At 44.9% G+C, this 20,654-nt stretch overlaps 1 protein-coding gene across 4 annotated transcripts in view; it reads right to left on the reverse strand.

Annotated features, from left to right (window-relative positions):
- Positions 1 to 1,010: 1,010 nt before the first annotated feature.
- Positions 1,011 to 20,654, reverse strand: part of LOC116957340 (uncharacterized) — a 39,853-nt gene continuing 20,209 nt past the window's right edge. For 2 of the 4 annotated variants that reach the window (XM_076055788.1, XM_076055785.1), the window contains exons 2-5: positions 16,484 to 16,573; positions 11,606 to 11,769; positions 9,623 to 9,695; positions 1,011 to 8,704 (exon numbers count right to left, since the gene is read on the reverse strand). In XM_076055788.1, coding sequence (XP_075911903.1) covers positions 7,032 to 8,663 — 1,632 coding nt within the window. In that variant the 5' untranslated portion in view covers positions 8,664 to 8,704; positions 9,623 to 9,695; positions 11,606 to 11,769; positions 16,484 to 16,573 and the 3' untranslated portion in view covers positions 1,011 to 7,031. Of the gene's footprint in view, positions 8,705 to 9,622; positions 9,696 to 11,605; positions 11,770 to 16,483; positions 16,574 to 19,797; positions 19,822 to 20,654 lie in introns of all 4 variants that reach the window. The other 2 variants (XM_076055786.1, XM_076055787.1) reach the window with 2 other exon arrangements.

Here is a 20,654-nt window from a genome sequence, read left to right on the forward strand (position 1 = left end):
GGAGGAGCTAAACGGGTATGGTACAGGCTAGAGAAGAGGTGGGCTGATGTGTCAGAGGATGTAGAGCTGAGTGGATTTGCCGATGACTGGTACCAGAGGTGTAAAGATCGGCTTCTATGAAGGAGGTTTCTAAAGAACACTCCTTGGCTCTTAGAGGCAGTCGCCCTCCAGCAAAAAGTGTAGGGTGGAAAAGCGACGCTCACAACTGAGAACTGGGTAGATAAAATGCAGTTAGGTGGCACAGTGGTGAGCAAAAGTGGTACATCTGTCAGTGAGTGGGTAAGTCGGTGAGTTGCCACAGTAGGGGTCAGGCTCATGTATCTGCCTGTCATCTCAGTCAGTCAACCCATGGCCCCTCGATATTTTTTGGGTTAGATCACGTAAATATATAAATGTCATTAAAACCCGCCACCACCCGACACAGCCAACTAGAAAGGGTTGTCAAGTAAACAGAGCATGACGATTCGTCACTAGTACAGAACCAGTGTTTTAGATAGCCAATCCACAACATTTACAATCTAAGTACGATGTTTCGCCAGTATTTACAACTAGCTTCATCAGGCGACAGACAGATTCGTAGAAAAGTCCACCGGTTCTGTTCCTTATATTGAGGCGTAGATGTGGTGACTACACTTCTGCGCTCTTGCGCAAAGTGGGTGGGGGGGATTACTGAGTCAACATTCATTATGCATGTGCATTGTGAACCCTTTGATCTTGTCCGTCCTGTCTATTGTGTATTAAAATAGCCGTACCAACGGTAATCCCTACTGAAGTATTCTGCCCTTTATAGACATGCATTTAGATAATGTATTGGATGATTTGCTTCCACGCCGCACTAAGGCGGTAGCTATCTAATCAAAGAGCTCGCATAATGCACATAAATAATGTACATTGACTCAGTAATCTTCCACCGCCCCCCTCCCCCACTTTGCGGAAGAGCGCAGAAGCGTGGTCACCATATCTACGCCTCTATATAAGTGTAATGGGTTCGATTGAGGCGCACACTCAACTTGGAGGCAACACTATTTATTAACACGTAACAACCACCTTGAACACTATACATAAGCTGGTGACCACCATTCCTAACACTTGGGGGGTGGTTACTACAAAACGTGACCAGGGCAGGTTAACAGGCTGCCTGGTCACAAAGATCAGAGACTGAAGGACCCTTGATGGCGTCTTCATCCCGGGGTTGAACAGCTCAGCTCTCTCTTCACACCCCGCTTATAACTGATGCGGCGTGGCCGGCCCCGCCCTCGGCCACGCCCCCCTTCCCGATCCTTCGGGAAGGTCCGGGCTCCTTACCACCAAGCTCCCCCCTGGGGCCCCTAGCCCCCCTTTGTCCGGTCATGTGTCCAGTTGGGTTCACGCAGAGTGTCACGGCCTGTCGCGACCTCCGTGATACCCCGCCTACAGTACACAGAGCCAACACAGTAGTGACATCATGTCACTACTCTCGTACAGTCCCGACACAGTAGTGACGTCATGTCACTAAATAAGGAATGAAACAACTAGACTTCTCCATAAATCTGGCTGTCGCCTGATAAAGCTAGTTGTAATTCCTGGCGAAACGTCGGACTCAATATTGTAAATGTTGTGGCTTGGCTCTCCAACACACCGGTGTGCTGTACTATTGACGAATTGGCATGTTCTGTTTACATGACAACCCTTACTAATTGGCTGTCGGGTGGTGGCGGGTTTTAACGACACATTTCCATATTTATGCGATCTAACCCAAAAAAACTATTATGGATATTGGTCACGAAAGCCTACGTGTTAAACTGATATACACAAACACAGGGTGTTCTAAAAGATGGACCCAATTTCAAAGCAGTATATTTCACGATGGTAACATGTTACAATTACACTAAAAGTTACAAACGGTTTAATGAGTTATCAAGTTTTACTAACCATTTTATAAATGCTCTATGTGCCCTCCACCTGCTGTATGGACAACATCGAGACGATAGTTGAATTCGTCCCAAACGCCTCTCCAAGTGTCTTCTCCCACTGAAGTTACTGCTGCCGTGATTGGTTTTGAGGTCATCCAGATTAGTCGCTAAAAGTTGCACAAAAACACGATCTTTGACGTATCCCCAGAAGAAAAAATCGCAGGGTGTGATGTCTGGGGTCTTGGGTGCCAAGAGTGAGGCGCCAAGTCTTGGGGTCCCGTGCATCCTATCCAACGTTGAGGCAGTGTGTCTTGCGAATGACTGAGGCTAGGGGCTGTTTGTGCGCTGGGAGAGGCATCTAGCGGTAATCATTTGATACTCTATACCCTGCCCTTTCAAGTGGTAAGAGTTTCATTCATGGGCGGTTCGTGGTTGCAGAGATATAGCGATTTCAAATCGGGTCCATCATTTTAAAACACCCTGTACTAAGCTATTACAAAAGCCCGGCGTTCCGTTTGTACATTTGTCCATCAACAAAATTATAACAGCCTTTCTGAAGTTCTGAATTAAAAAGTTATAGAAAGTGGGGGGGGGGGGGGGGGGGTAAAAAGTTGATCTCAAGGTTTCCAAATGTTTTCGAACCCCCCCCCCCCTACCCATTTTATTTATTTTGCAGACACAAATATACCTACACACCCTACATACAATAGAATTAGTATCTAGAGACTCTACAGGCGTATCTTCTGACTCTAGTCTTATCTAGTGAATATAATAGTATCTACTGACTATAGTAGTAACTACTGACTCTATAGTAGTATCTACCGACTCTATAGTAGTATCTACTGCCTACAGTAGTATCTACTGACTATAGTAGTATCTACTCACTCTAGTAGTATCTACAATTGTAGTAAATGCACACTGAGGTGGCTGGGGGGAGAAGAGGACATCACACTGTTCAGGATTTACCTCAGTGTGTGCTTGTGCAGGAGTAACTGTGCTTTATTTTTTTTGCCAATTTTAACGCGGAGAACCTCCCTCCTGTCACTGCTCAGAAAGCTTGTTTGTATTGCTATGGGCAACAGCGAGTTGGCGTTTCTATGCATGCGCAGATGCGTGCTTTGGCACATGCTCAAAGTTATCATTATGATCAGCGTACATTGTTACAAAGTGTGATTTTATTATTTTACATTGGACCAAGGGCAAAAACAAATAGCGAGTTTTCATCCGGGGGCTTAGTTTCTTGAATGTGTTCTTTGTTGAAACATAAACCCAACAGTTTGTCAGTTAAAAGCGTTAAGAGGATAGGCGTACGCAGACAGGCAGACAAAAAAACACGTTTATTAGGTAAGATAACACAACATAATTAGCGTTGTGGAGAAAATATTTCCTTTTTGTAACATTTCAGTGTTTTCCCTTGTATCGTACCTATAAACGTCATGTTATCTGTCCATCTGTCTGTCTGTTGACGCACACTTGCGAAGGATTTAGCTCGCAAACCGTGGGGTTTACGTTTAGAAAAAGTAGCCAGGCATAACGCCATAAGCCCCATGGTGAGCCAGTGGTATTCCGTTTTCCCATCCGTCAACTATAAAGTAGTTAAATTAACAACTGAGTGTAATTTTATTATTTGATTAATTTTTCACACCGCTCCGTGAGCACTAAAGCTGCCCGGGGTTGCTCCTAGCAACGCACACGCGTCATCGGTGGAGAGGGGGGGGGATTTCTCATTCGCGTTCTAAATGCAAAAAAATACACACAACGCTGAGGTAAATTCATCAAAGTGTCATGTTCCCCACCCCAATATAGTAGTCTATAGGGTCGGTAGATACTAATATTATCGTGCTTAGATAGTATTGTAGCACAGGTGGGGGGATGGTAGCGGGGGGGGGGGGGGGTAGCGGCCCAGCCCCCAGCTTGCCAAGGTGCCACCTCGGCCGGCTGGGCACCTCGGCCAGGGGTCTCTGCACGGGACTAGGCCTCACCACGGCAAAGTTAAATAAGTACTATTTTCTTGCTTCGTTCACTAAACTCACGTAGAAAGAAAACTAATATTTAAAAAAATCAGTTTGGAAATATGAAAATAATATGTGGAGACAACTAATATTTCCAAATTAAGTTGGTAAATATTAAAATAATGTGTTTCTAAGTCCTTGTGTGCGTGAGTCAATGTGCGTGTCTGTGACGATGTGTGTACGTCCGTGTGTGTATAAGTCGATGTGTGTGCGCGCGCGCGAGTCGATGTGTCAGTCTGCGTAAGTCGATGTGTGTGTGTGCGTGAGTCGATGTGTCAGTCGATGTGTGTGTTAGTGAATGTGTGTTAGTGAATGTGTGTGCGTGGTGTGTGTGTAGACAATATTTAAAAATTAAGTTAGTAAATTTTAAAATGTGTCTAAGTCCATGTGTGCGTGTGAGTCGATGTGCATGTCTGAGTCTATGTGTGTGCGCGAGTCTATGTGTCCATGTGTGTGAGTCGTTGTGTGTGTGTGTGCGGAGTGGATGTGTGTCGGTCGATGTGTTAGGTGCACGGGGGAACCCGCTGAGATGCCGCTCACGCGTGTGGCCGCCATTTTGTTCACGAGCAGGCCGGGATTCCCGCCAAACTCATTTCTGCACTTTGGTGCGCTGCATACTGACTCGACCTTGAAGCGCAACTTCCTTGAACCAGTACATGGCTCAACCTTGAAGAGCGAATTCCTTGAGCCAGTAGATGGGTCGAACTTGGAGCATGACTTCTTTGACCCAGGATGTTGGAAGATGTCCAAATAGTACTGAAGATGTGCTTGGATGGGCACTTATAAGGTTCAGACCTCGCCCTATCATCACCTGCTTGACAGGATGGTTGCACGGTGGCATGAGACCTGACGTTCATGTTGTGTAAATGGGTTTGTGTAGACCCAGTCCGATCGCCGCGTTTGTTGTGCATCCGTCACGTTTGAAACCGTTTTATTTATTTTCCCCACTGGGCAGGATCCCGTCAACCCCACTACCCAAGGGCTGGGTGGCTGATGAGTCCGACGAGCTGGGGCGTGTCTGCGGAAGTCGTGCCTCAGGGGTTTTCGGGTTTTCCGCCCACAAGATCCCAGCACCTGGTACCCTTGGAGTTGCCGGTTGTGCCGACCGGACGTGGAGGAGAGTGAAGCAGCTGTCACCCATTCCTGCTTCTTCCATTTGTTCTTCTTCCCGGGAGAGGCTGCACCCGTTGGCCCTTCTTCAAGTCCACCCGTTGAAATGACCCTTCCCCCGTCTTATTTATCCCTACGCCGTTGGAGATCGCATACACGATCACACACACACGCAGGATCACATGCTTACGGGTGTTGGGTGGTGTACATTGTCTGGGGGTTGTGTTGGTCATGTGTTAGCGGAAAAAAAGAAAATGTTTTTGGGTACTCCTCCGTTGATGTACATGTTGTCTGGGCGATGGTTGCTGCTTGCTTTGTTGTCATTGGGTTTTTTGTTATTGTTACAAAGAAAATTTTGGGAGGCTTATTATTTTGTTCTTTGTTGTTGCTGTTGTTAAGGGTATAGTGATTAGCTGGGGCGGCTGTGTTTTAGAAGGGGGGGGGGGGGTGATGTAGTGATGTAAATGGTGTCAATAGGATGTTAGCGCCAGCTGCTGTTACAGGAGTGCAGCTGTGCGTCTGGACCAGAGTGGGTACGGCATGTCAGCCAGCCCTAGGGGGCGTGGTCCTGGTGGTGGCCCGAGTGAACCCAGGAGGGCACGTGATGCTCGGCCGAGAACCTACGAGAAAGGTCTCGAAGGGGGCGTGCCCGAAGGCGGAGCCAGGCCACGCTCAGGAGCATAAAGGGGCAGTACCGAAAGAGAGCTTGGCTTGTCTGTGGAATTAAGCCTGGGTCCCGCATCTCGTCGTCTCTGAGTCTTCATCTAGAGTTAACTCGCTACTCACATAGTTAGCCACATCGCCTCAGTGTTACCCGCGAGGGAAGTTGTTAAATAAAAGTGTTGCCTCCCAGTCCAGAGTGTGTGCCTCCGCGTTGGTGAACACTACACGTGTCAAAATTAGAATTCGAAATGATCAAGAGATACACCGCCAACATTGAATAATTGCATTGAAGTATACTGCCTCACATTACATCGGATTTACTGGACACTGATCTCTGAATGGATGCCTACACCTGCATGCATTCTTATAATGAGAGAAGCCAAGTGATAGCACGGTTGATATTTGATAAGAGGTTCACAGTTCACATCTGTCCGGCAGCCCTCATGATTACTGCAGCAATATTGACCAAAAATATGCACCATCAACATAACAGTGGATGTTCAACATTCATGGTGTCAGGGTCAAAATTTGTCCGATTGTCGAAAGATTAGCCACAAATAAACCCACTGTGGTTACACATCAATAATCGCTCCACCCTACTGGTAGACTCATGTCAACGTGCAGGTCGGTACTGAGTCACCTTGTACCACAAAGGGACAACTCCCACTTGGGCTAGCCATCGAATGATTGAGATGAAATATGAAACAAGCCGCTTTTAGTTGCAGAAGCATTTCACCTTTGATCAGCAAGATTGGCTACACACAGTGAGAAAGAAATAAAATATTTATGCAAGCGGCAATTATTAATCTAAATATTATTATAACACGTTGAATGCTGTGGAGCTTTTATGTCTCCAGCTCCTGCTTACAGATCTACCCAACCTTCAAGTCCACATATGCTGGCTGCTCCTACTCTGCATCCTCCAAAAAGTCCTCCTCCACAAACTGCTGGGTTTCATTTCACTCTCTCTCAGTCTACAGCCTCCTCCAGCTTCATTCTGCCTCTATTGACTACTTGGAGGTGAAACCCTTGTAATGGGAAAGGTACAAATCTGGCTGTCGCCTGATGAAGCTACTTGTAATGACTGGCGAAACGTCGTACTCAAGATTATAAATGTTGTGGGTTGGCTCTCCAACTCACCGGTGTGCTGTACTAGTGACGAATTGGCACGTTCTGTTTACATGACAACCCTTACTAGTTGGCATTGTCGGGTGGTGGCGGGTTTTAACGACATATTTATATATTTGCGCGATCTAACCCAAAAAAAACCTCTATTATGGGAAAGGCCTGTGAATGAAATGGAACTTCTTTATCCTAAGCTCAATGATACACATCTACTTGGTCTCCATTTGAATCAAGTTTTGCCTAAAAAATCCACCCACACCTCCACATCCACAAACTGCTGGGAGTTGCCTTGCTCTGCCTCAGAGTCCACAGTTTCCTCCAGCTTCACGCTGCCTCGATCGATGTGAAGGTCGGATTTTGGAGTTGAATCTTCATTCTCACATTTCACTATCACTTCACTCTTTACCATCACTTCTTCGCTCTTCACCTTCACCGATTCAAATTTCATTTTCACTTCTTGACATTTTGCCTTCACTCCAGGCCACGTGTCATATCTCAAATGGTTTTCTGGTTCTTGTTTAATGAGGGATGGACTCATTGCAGCACTTTGAATTTCACAAGCTGATATCAGATTAATTTCCTGATGAATGGTTTGATGCTTGTTTCGATCCCCTAACTGTCGAAAACCCTTCCCATACACAGTGTACTTTAAGGGTTTATCTTCTGTGTGTGTTCGCTGGTGTTTTTTAAGATATGATGACTGTGCAAACGCCTTCCCACACACAGTGCACTTGAAGGGTGTTTCTCCTGTGTGTATTCTCTGGTGTGTTTTAAGGTGTGATGAATGTCCAAATGCCTTCCCACACACAGTGCACTTGAAGGGAGTTTCTCCTGTGTGTGTTCTCTGGTGTGTTTTAAGATGTGATGACTCTGCAAACACCTTCCCACACACAGTGCACTTGAAGGGTTTCTCTCCTGTGTGTATTCTCTGGTGTGTTTTAAGGTGTGATGATTGTGCAAATGCCTTCCCACAAACAGTGCACTTGAAGGGTGTTTCTCCTGTGTGTATTCTCTGGTGTGTTTTAAGATGTGATAACTCTGCAAACGCCTTCCCACACACAGTGCACTTGAAGGGTTTCTCTCCCGTGTGTGTTCTCTGGTGGCCCTGAAGAATTGATGACCATGCAAACGCCTTCCCACACACAGTGCACATGAAGGGTGTTTCTCCTGTGTGTATTCTCTCGTGTGTTTTAAGATGTGATGACTGTGCAAACGCCTTCCCACACACAGTGCACTTGAAGGGTGTTTCTCCTGTGTGTATTCTCTGGTGTCTTTTAAGATGTGATGAATGTGCAAACGCCTTCCCACACACAGTGCACTTGAAGGGTGTTTCTCCTGTGTGTATTCTCTGGTGTGTTTTAAGATGTGATGAATGTGCGAACGCATTCCCACACACAGTGCACTTGAAGGGTGTTTCTCCTGTGTGTATTCTCTGGTGTGTTTTAAGATGTGATGAATGTGCAAAAGCCTTCCCACACACAGTGCACTTGAAGGGTGTTTCTCCTGTGTGTATTCTCTGGTGTGTTTTAAGATGTGATGAATGTGCAAATGCCTTCTCACACACAGTGCACTTGAAGGGTGTTTCTCCTGTGTGTATTCTTTGGTGTCTTTTAAGATGTGATGACTGAGCAAAGGCCTTCCCACACACAGTGCACTTGAAGGGTGTTTCTCCTGTGTGTATTCTCTGGTGTGTTTTAAGGTGTGATGATATTGCAAATGCCTTCTCACACACAGTGCACTTGAAGGGTTTCTCTCCCGTGTGTGTTCTCTGGTGGACCTGAAGAATTGATGCATGTGCAAACGCCTTCCCACACACAGTGCACTTGAATAGTTTCTCTCCCGCTGATTGTCTTCGCTCCATCTGACCAATTCTGTACACTAAAGTGGAAGAGGAACTGGCAGCTGCAGACAGAAAACAGAAAAATCCACACAATGTATGTCAGCATAGAAGCATAGAAATGCATATATATACAGTCACACGTGATATTCACCTGTTGCATAGACAAGAACACTCAAACATTAACGAGAAATATAAAAAATCACCCCCCATTCAACACACAGGCTGTCAAAAGGCATTTGCTACTATTGACGATCAAATCTTGGCCTGGCATAGCAGGAAATTGGTCAGTATAATGCCTGGAGGCCCTAGTAGATTTAATATCAATGATAAGCCATAACTCTACGTACAGAATTTCAGTTGCATCTGGCTATTGAAGAAATATATACTCTTTGGTTCTTTCCGTAAAGTCACGTAGGTATAAAATAAAATAAATCACGACGTTTTGATCGCAACACAAGCGACCGTCATCAGGTGGAACAGATACAACAGGAGAACTGCTGATATAGAAGAGCTGCTGCAACAAGAGTTTATAAAGGATTTTGGTGGGCACAACCCAAGGTTAAGTGGGCGGAGCTAGAGAAGGAATTTAGACAAATGTGAGAGATTAGCATGTCAATGTGAGACGGTCCCATGCAACCGGAGGTGGCGGGGATCCTCCTGTGGCTGGGCCGCCTCACAGATATTTAATCCGGTGATGTACTCAGAGAGTCGGAAATAACAGCTGACATAGGCAGGTAGGATGGAAACGTTAGTCAGTTAAGACTTTACTTGATTAATAACGTCCTTCCAATTTTTGCTCAGCTTGTACCCATCCTCTCGGTTTAAGTTGTGTCTGTGTTTATATATCTGGATGGCTTCATGAACAAATCTCTGATAATAGCCGGTAAGTTTGCAGAGTATCTCCGTCTTGGAAAAATCCATTTCATGTGAGCCCACAGCGTTAAAACAATGATCAGCAATGGCAGAGGTATTGGTCCTACCGTGTTTCAGATCTGCCTTGTGTTCACGAACGCGGTCAGAGACATGTCGTTTCGTTTCTGAAACGACTGACCACTGCAGACAGAAAACAGTAATATCCACACAATGTAAGTCAGCATAGAAATATATATATATACATACTAGCGGTAAGTATCCGGCGTTGCCCGGGCGAAAAATACAGACACACACATCGACTTATACACAGACATGAATCCACACACATAGAAACACATCCACTTAGATGCACACACACACATTTAGACTCGCACAGACAGACATCGACTTTAGACACACACACATGGAGTTACACAGACACATCGACTCACACACACAAACACATGGACTCACACACATTGATGTAAACACACATATGTACTTACACACACACATATCGACTAAGACACACACACATGGACTTACACACACACAGACCCACGCACACACATCGACTTAAACACACACATAGACTCACACACACACATATATAGACTGACACACACATTGCCCTACACACATACATATGGACTCTCACACACAGACATCTACTTTAGATACACACACATGGATTAACACACACATATTGACTCACACACACGCATTGGCTTACACACACACACACAGAGTGACACACACACATGTATGGACTTACACACACATGTGGACTAACACACACACAGCGACTGATACGCACACAAATGGACTGACACGCACACTTGGACTGACGCACACTTGGACTGACACACACATCGGGTGTTGTCCGTTCGAAAAAGACAGACACACACACATGGACTGAAACACACGCATGGACCTCCACGTACACACATATGGACTCAAACACACACACATCGACTCACACACAGACGTCGAGGTGCACAGCAATCCCCGATGATGGCACAGCTATCAGTATCGCAGTACTATGTATGAGTAAATAGCGTGACATGAGCAATAGAAACAATAGAAATGCATTGAAGAAATACGCAGAAATAAGTGTAAGTTAAAGAGCAGCAGTACGCAGAGGTAAGTTGAGAAGCAGGCTACAGTCTAGATTATAGACTGCCAGTACGCCGACTCAATGACGTAAGTATTGCTACAGTTGACATAAAAAGCTGGCAATACGGGCAGCAGCAGAAAAAGCAGAATACAGTCAACATGAAAGGCTGTCAGTACAGTGAGCTCGTCCGAACATGCATCACTTGGTAGGGTCCGCCCCCCCCAACCCAATTGGCGTGAGTTGGTATGGCCGGTGGCATGCAGTAAATAATTAATATAACAAAATTCCACAAAATCGCTAATTTAACTAATTTAAAGTGACGGACGTGAAAAAGGAATAGCCTATTCCCACCGCGGGGCTTAGGGAGTGCTGGCTGCCAATTTTTTTTCGACATCAACCCCACCGTTTGAGAGCCAAATCCCTGGCAAGCGCGAAAAAGGCAGACACACACATCGACTTACACGTACAGACATGGACCCACACACATAGAAACACATCGACTTACACGCACACACACACACACATATGGACTCACAAAGACAGACATCGACTTTAGACACACACACATGGATTTACACACACATATGGACTTACAAAGACACACATATCGACTAAGAGACACATGGACTTACACACATGGACTGTCATACACATACACACATTGGCGTACACACATCGACTGACACACATAGACTCGCACACAAAGACACATCGACTCACACACGCACATAGAGCCACACACACACACACGGACTTAAGCACACACAAACATGTACATACACACAACAACAACCGCCATTCACCACAAAGTGGCGTTGATGTCACAACGACACTTGTGACAGGCTATGTGCACCTTGAGGCCACGTGAAGTGTCGAACGCCCGCTGGCAGGAGATCATGGGGCAGACCCAGGTGCCACGTGTCGGCTGACTGAGATGACTGGCTGATGCACCACCTGTGCCCTCTATCATGCTAACTTGCTGTGCTTTAGTCACCTGGCGGTCCGTTGTTCTGAGCGTCGCTCCTCCGCCCTCTGTTGTTGTTCGAGGGAGACTGCCTCCAACTGGCCAGTAGCGTCCTTCACGAGGCTCCTCCACAGAGGCCGATCTTGACACCGTTGGTACCAGTCATCGGCAAGTCCACTCAGCTCCGCATCGTCCTGTACCACATCACTCCATCTCTTCTCTAGCCCGTGCCACGCCCGTTTAGCCCCCTCGATCCGGCGGAACAAAAGCTGTTTAGGCATGCGGTGGCTGGGCATGCGGGCTACATGGCCCAGCCCAACGCAGCCTTGCCTGCCGTAGGAGGTCAACAATGGGATTTTGTCCAGATCTTTCAAGGATTTGTGAGCTCATCACACAATCCAGCCTGGTGAAACCCAGGATGGATCGAAGGCAGGCCAACCTAAATGTTTCTAACCGGCGAAGATGTTGCATTAGGGGGGTGCAAGTTTCGCAAGCGTAGAGAAGGGAGGGAATGACCGTGGGCGAGAAGACCTGGAGCTTCGTGCGGAGCGAGAGACCAGGTAGCTTCCATACAGTGTTACGGAGCCGATGAAAACATAATGCCTCTCGACTGATTCGGAGTGAGACCTCTGGTATTAAACCAGAGCCGGGCATGAGCACACTGGCCAAGTATGGGAAACTCTGCACTCTCTCCACAACTGCCCCATCACCAATTGTGAGTTGTGGGGGTGGATTGTCCGATGGTACAAAATATGCAGGCAGGTGCTTAGTTTTCGTGGGGCTGATGGGAAGGCCCCACCTCTTAGTGGCAAGCTCCAGGTTTAGCAGCTGCACGTCCAACTCTTCTTCTGAGTGAGCATTAATTACCAGATCATCGGCATACATAACGTGGTTGACCAATAGGGAGCCATCCCTTGACCGCACCAGGGCATCGATCAGCCTCCCATTGTATCTGTACCAGATGGAAATTGTTCCGGTACAGGCATTGAAGGCTTAATGAACTACGTGGTCCAAATATATATATAAAAGAATGTGGGAGGAAGAGGACATCCCCGTTGCACCCCAAGGTGTAGAGGGAATGGCTCTGACTCACAGCCACGTAGTTGGACGTGGGGCCGCTCACCATCATGACGGTCCTTAAGAATCATGAGCAGAGGGTCAGGGACTCCGAAAGTACGAAGAGCAAGCCAGAGCCCAGGCCTACTGATGGTATCATAGGCCTTGAGCAGGTAAATAAAGCACACACATGGACTAACACGCACACATGGACCTACAGGCACGCAAAGAAATGGACTAAACACTGACTAACATGGAGCCACACACACACAGCGACTAACACACATGCACATGGACTGACACACACACACCTACATAGACTCACACACACATACATACATAGACTGACACACACATTGCCGTACACACACGTAGACATATGGACTCACACACAGACAAAATACTTTAGATATACACACACATGGAGTTACACACACACATATCAACTCACACACATTGACTTACACACACACATCGAGTGACACGCACACATGTATAGACTTACACACACATATGGACTGACACATACAGTCAATGTGTGTGTGTGTACATCCATATGTATGACACACATACACACACAAACGCACATTGACTTACACACTGACATGGAGCCATGCACACACATCGACTAACACACACAAGCGACTGATACACACACATGGACTGACACACGCACTTGGACGAACACACAAACACATCGACGTACACACACACACATCGGGCGTTGTCGGTTCGAAAAAGACAGACACACACATGGACTTACACACAGACGCACGGACCTACACGCACACACATATGGACTGAAACGCACACATCGACTCACACACACACACATGGACGTGCACAGCAATCCCCGATGATGGCACAGCTATCAGCATCGCAATAGTACGTATGAGTAAATTGCGGGACGTGAGCAATCGAAACAATAGAAATGCATAGTAGAAATAATCTGAAATAAGTGTACATTAAATAGCAGCAGTACGCACAGGTAAGTTGAGAAGCAGGCTACAGTATAGATTATAGACTGCCAGTACACCGACTCAATGACATAAGCATTGCTACAGTGGACATAAAATGCTGGCAATACAGGCAGCAGCTGAAAAAGCAGGATACAGTCGAAATAAAAGGCTGGCAGTACACTTAGTGAGGTAAAGAAGCAGGCAACAGATTATAGACTGGCATACACTCATAATGGGCAAAAGCAAAATTAACAGTGTAGATAGTGGCAGTACACTGATGTTAATGAATCAGCAGGCAGCAGTCCACAGCACAGACTGGCAGTACACCGTCGCAGCGTCATAAAAACGCACCAAAAAAAGGAAATATTTTGCAACTTAATCATGTAAATTTAAATTTTGATTTAAAGTTTTCGTGACTGCAGTAATTCATATTCTTAGCTCTTTCGGTAAAGTCACGTTGAAGGGAAACAATAAAATAATATAATTAGTTTGATAATAGTAAACAATGAAGCAGAGTTGTTCTCTGCACACAAACATGTTTGTAATAAACATGTTTGTAATATTTGTAAAAGGTGGTGTTGTGGCTAGAACCATGCCTGGCTCCCTTTCTCTGCTCAGTACAAATGCTTATACTCTTCACCAAGTACTTAACCTAGGAACAATCAATCCAGCAGAGGCCTACAATAAGTTAAGCTATCACTTATCAATCACGTTTGCTGTTAGCAATAATACAACTGAATGTTGGCTCCATAATGCAGTGGACGAACACATGTGCCTCCACTCCCCATGTAGATACACTCTTACATACAGATATGTTTCACATGGATCATTAACAGATTACATAAAGAAAACAGCCACCATTCACCACTAATTGGTAGTAACATCATCACAGTGGTCATGCCATGATTGGTGCGAATTGATGCCATGTAAGTGTGGAGCACTTGCCAGTAGGTCATGGGAATGATTCAGGTGTCAAGGAATGACTGAGACGACTGGCAGATGCACCACCTGTGCTACACATTGTGCCAACTAGCTGCATTTTAGCCACCCAGCACTCCACCCATTGATGTTGTTGCAGGACGAATGCCTCCAACTACCCTGCAGCATCCTTCGCGGGCCTGCTCCACAGAGGCCGATCTTCACACTCCTGGTACCAGTCATCGGCAAGTCTGATCACCTCCACATCTTCCAATCTCTTCTCTAGCCCATGCCATGCCTGATTAGTCCCTCGTATTAGAACTAACTTACGCTGCTTGAGCGTGCAGTCTCTGAGCATGCAGGATTCATGACCAATGAATGCAGCCTCGCCTGCCAAAGAGGCTCACTGATTATATTCTGTACGGATATCTCAGGGATTTGTAAGCTTTGAATACCATCAAGTCTGGCTCAATAGATGATGAATCATAGGCAGGCAAACCTAAAGTGTATAAGCCAGCACAAATGGTTCTTTAAAGGAGTCAGTAATTTGTATGGAGCAGCGGTCCAGGCAGCTTCCTCTCCATGTTAGACAGTCTAATTAAAGAATGTTGATCAACTAATTTGAATTAAGACTTTAGCTGCCAAACCAGAGCTGGTTGTGGACACATTAACCAAATATGGGAGCTCCTCAACCACCTGTAAAACTGTCTCATTACTCATTAAGAGGCGAGCAGGCGGAATGTTGGATGACATGAAATACCCTGGCAGGTCCTTTATTTTTTTGGAACATATGTAAGGCTCCTCATGATTAAATTCTCCAGGTAGAGAACAAGAGTCCTTAACTCCATCGCATTGAATAGCCATTACCAAACCATCGGCATACATAACATGGTTGACCAGCAGGAAACGATCCCTGAACTATAACCAGCCATCGATCAGCCTCTCATTGTAACTGTACCGAATGCATTTTTGCAGGGCCATTGTGAGGTTCTCAAAACTATGTACCTATTGAAGATGCTATCTTAATGTACAGTCCCCAGGTTATGGAAGGGTTAGGTTCCTGGGAATGATCCGTAACCCGAATTTCCCATGTTGTAAACTGAACAATTTTCTCCCAAAATCAAGACAAAATCCCATAGGCGGAAATAGTTGTGTCGCCCGTACCCAATTACTCGTTCATTTTCTCTCAGTACTGTATCGCGCTATAGTCCATTTTCTATCGCGACCTGTATCGTATTGCTGTACATACGTTCTGCACTTCCTATATTCTTTCATTTAATCGAATATCTATCCTAACACTACCCATAATTAAACTAATGGAATATATACTTATCAAATTATTTATGAACACCATGAGACATTCTAATATTAATTAACAGAAAACAGTCACTTCTGAATATTCGATTACCAGGCAATAGGCTAGGCCTGGACCTCTCCGATTGCTGTTGGCCGAGGCCATAAGCAATCGAAATGCAATTGTGTTAAATAAAGTACATAACGTAAATAACTTATGAAATGAACTTCAAATCAAAACTATAAAGAGAAACATGGGAAAAACAAGATAGTTCTAAGCACAGAAAACCAAAATCACATAATGCTACAAAAAAAATTAAATAGGTAATGCTACAAAACAATTATATTTACCTTCATCTTTTCCAGTCATTATTGCAATGCAATTAAGGGTGATATGACACTGAACGTGACGAGACGATGTGGCGGGAACAGTATACGCACGGTAACAATGTAACAGCATGCCTGAGAGTGCAGAGCGGCTATACACCACCGCCTTGGGGAAGATGCTGCCTGCCTTACGCCTCGCTCAGCGGTATTCATCTACAACCTCACCGCGCTGGACTACTTGTGCTAAGTAACTAAGGCGAACATTTCCGCATGTTGATTTTTTACATGATTTATGGGAGCATTTCCATAAGGTTTGATTTCCGTAAGTCGGGTCTTCCGCTACCCGGGGACTTACCGTAATGTATGTGGCCAGAAGGAATTCCTGTCACACGCCAACTTGAACAGGAAGCGGCTCTGAATCCTTGTCACGCAGCATTTGCCGGGCCTGCCCAAAAATCACAAAAATCCTTAATGAATGTGAGCAGAGAGGCAGAGATAGCGAAAACAATGAACAACCAAAAGCTGAAGTCTCTTCATGGTCCTTAGGCCTTGATTACATCAAGAGACGTGCCAAGAAAGCCAAAACGGCGATATTCAATACTTAAGCCTTACCTAAACAATGGGGTTAGATAAACGGCAACCAAAAATATGCATCACAATTGAAATAAGTACTATTTAGCATGCCAACTAAACTAAAAACAAAACAATTGAAATAAACAAGTAGAAACTCTATAGAAAAAGCATTCCAATACAATAAATAGGATTATAAATACTGAATCAATACTCTACTTACAATGATGACGATGTGTGTGCGTGAGTGGGGAGTGGTTGTGCTTCGCGTGCTGCGCTATGAACCCAGCGACCCGAGTTCAATTTCCACTCACGCCCAAAACCATGACGATTATCTGAATTGGCCCTGAGCCTTCCCAGGTCGACTCAACCTCAAATAAGTACCTGGTGTACTCTTTGGTTCTTTCGGTAAAGTCACGTCATGACGGATGCTTGTGTTGCGCCCGAAACGTCATGATTTAATTCCGTTATTTTCATTTTATTATTTTCATTATTATTATTTTTATTTTTCATCTGCGTCACTTTACCGAAAGAACCAAAGAGTATGGATCCTTGCAGTCACGAAAACTTCAAATCTAGAAGTACCTGGTGTGTTGTGTAAACATCACCCAGACAAAGGCGGCCGGGAATGGTGCTGGTAACCTATCCCCTTTGTGTGCCGTGCCGACCTTTATAGGTGCTACTTGCGAACAGCACTTGCAAAGAGGTTGCCCGTGATAGGTCGAAATGGCAAAAAATAAACCCGTGATATTCAAGGGTCCACTGTATGACATTTGCGCAGAACTGCCCTGGCCTGAAACCACAATGAGGTTTGCAAGCTTCTTCTCTGCAGGACTAGCAAGCTGAATATTCATTATCTGGTAATTAGTGTGGTCGAATGTTAGATCTTCAGTTTAACACGTAGGCTTTCGCGACAGATATCATCCATAAGAGGTTTTTGGGTTAGATCGTGTAAATATGTGTCGTTAAAACCCGCCACCACCCGAAATAGCCAACTAGTAAGGGTCGTCACGCAAACAGAACATGCCAATTCATCACTAGTACAGCACATCTGTGTGTTGGAGAGCCAAGCCACAACGTTTACAAACTGAGGACGACGTTTCTCCAATAATTACAACTAGCTTCATCAGGCGACAGCCACATTTGTGGAGAAGTCTTACTGTTTTGTTCCTTATATAGAGGCGTAGATGTGTTGACCACCCTTCGGCACTAAGCAGAAGGGTGACAAATTGGCATGTTCTGTTTACGTGACAACCCTTTCTAGTTGGCTGTGTCGGGTGGTGGCGTGTTTTAACGACACATTTACATATTTACGCGATCTAACCCAAAAACCTCTATTACGTTAGATCTTCATCCAATCCAGCAGAGATCATCGTTCAGTCCATGTTGTTGTAATAATGTTCCGTATTTTAACCTGTGTAAAATCACCACCCTCCCTCAGTACCTTCCTTTGGAAGTCCATTATGCCCGGCACTAAAACTGCTCTTAGACTCTGGGTTACCCAAGCCATACAAATGTCACCAATCACAATATTCTGTGTTGACACTTTATCACAAGATGGTGCACCAGCCAACCACTGACAAGAGTGTGGTTACTTCCTGGAATATTTAAGGCATAGCAAAAGCAACAAATACATATACACATACACACGTTAAAATAAACAAACCCGTGTGTTAGCTACCCAGCACGTTAACACACTCCCAAAACACGCTCTACAAAAGCAGTAATACTAACAGAAGCTAAAAATGCAAATAAAAAACACAAGGTTAAGTGTTAACTTACACTTGCAGTCAAATAAAATATATTAACACACATGAGCATATTCCAATGCACACACATACACAGTTACCCGCAACAAAGACGACCAATATAGCCTTAACAATAAGTTCAAGAATGGGTGTCTGGCCAGCACCTTACCCGACCGCTTTTGTTTTCCCAGTGGCGATGTTTACACACTGCACAGCGCGCTCATTTGAGGATAAGTCGATCTAGGGAGCCCCAAGTCTGATTCAGATAGTCACTGGTGTTGGTGGCAGTGAGTAGGAATCGAGCTCGTGTTGCCTGGTTCGTAGTGCAGGACGCTATAGGTTACATTACCGCACACAACAGCCGCCATACGCCACAAAGGTTTTGTCCACGCGTGCAAATGTTACCAATCACAATATTCTGGGTTCACCACTCGTAAAATGTTCTGCCGTGTTTCAGATCTGCCTTGTGTTCGCGAACACGGCAGAACCAATATCTCTGCCGTGGCTGACCATTGTTATAATGCTGTGGGCTCGCATGATATTGTTTTTTTCCGAGACCAAGGTACTCTGCAAACCTTCGGGCTACTATCAAAGGTTTGTTCATAAAGCCATCCAGATATATAAACATAGCCATGGATACAAATTAAGCCATCATTGGAAGGATTAATCTTCTTTGGTTCTTTCGGTAAAGTCACGTAGAATGAGAATAAAATAATAAAATAAAACAATAAAATCATCACGACGTTTCGGCCACAACACAAGTGGCCTTCTTCAGGTGAAAGGAACAAACCTGTCGGGACGACAGAGCTACAATGAACGCTGCTAAGATTCACAGCGTCTTTTAAGCTGGTTGAGAGAAGTGAGGCACCTTACAAAGGGGTTTACATATCAAACAGGAGAATTTAGCATTGAAACAGTTGAGGGATTAGCTTGTGACTGGTCACAGAAATAGCTATGTTAAAGTCAAAGCCTACACATCCACAGAGGCACCTCGTACATGGACGCCAAAGGGGCTGCAACAACTCAACTATCATACAGTAGATAAAAAACTAAAATATAAACTACCTCAATGTTTTGATTTAAAGCTTTCATGACTGCAGTAATTCATATTCTTAGTTTTTTCGGTAAAGTCACGTTGAAGAGAAACAACAAAATAATACAATGTATATATATTGTTTTATATATATTTTATTATTTTGTTGTTTCTCTTCAACGTGACTTTACCGAAAAAACTAAGAATATACCTCAATGTTATCAATAAACTCTATATATTCTCCAATCAGCTGAGCTACCAACAATAAGTCGTTATATATCACGATGCTATATGGCGAAAAAATGGGTGGATTCTTACCCTCCACATCAGCACCACGGACTGCTACGAGCCCCATTCAGACGGACGAGTCCATCATGGTCAGAACAGAGGAGAGAAACAGCTGCAAGGCGCTGTCATAATCATGTTATAAACCATACCATTAACCGTGGTGTGAGAGGTATTAAGAGTCAATGCCAGCGAAAGAGCTGTGGTCTGAAGGTCATCGTAAAATACAATTAATTAAGAACGGAAATGGTTTAAAACATCTTTCCAATGGTTACTAAGCCAGAATCCATCTTCTCGGTTGAAATTGTCTCTGTGCTTGTATATATGAATGGCCTCGTGAACGAATCTCTCATGGTAGCCGGTTGGTTTGCAAAGAACCTCCGTCTTGGAGAAGTCAATGTCATGTGAGCCCACTGAATTATAACAGTGATCTGCCACGGCAGAGGAGTTCGTTCTACTGTGTTTCAAGTCTGCTTTATGTTCGCGGATGCGGTCCGAGATATATCATTTGGTTTCTCCAATGTAGCTACTACCACAGAGGCACTTTAGTTTGTAAACGCCCGGGTACTATATGTCTGGAACAGCATCTTTTACAGATGGAACCAGATCACGGATTTTATGTACTGTGTTGAATTGGACCTGGATCTTGTGTTTATTCAGGATTTTGGAGATTTTTTTAGTGACCCCTGCAATGTAGGGTAAGGTGATGGTTTTGAGTGGCTCCACAAGAGGATCCTTCTTCATGACTGGAGTGATGGCTTTACGGATTGTGTAGTCGAAGTAACCATTAGCCCTGAGTGCCTGGTGTATGTGTTTGAGGTCACTGGTAATGTGTTCCTAGTCGGAAATGCATTGGGCTCTATGGTATAGAGTCTTGATGAGGGAGTTCT

The sequence above is a fragment of the Petromyzon marinus genome, chromosome 72 (genome assembly GCF_048934315.1).
Source record: "Petromyzon marinus isolate PM22_M1 ecotype Great Lakes invasive population chromosome 72, UKy_Petmar_22M1.pri1.0, whole genome shotgun sequence".
Classification (NCBI taxonomy): domain Eukaryota; kingdom Metazoa; phylum Chordata; class Hyperoartia; order Petromyzontiformes; family Petromyzontidae; genus Petromyzon; species Petromyzon marinus.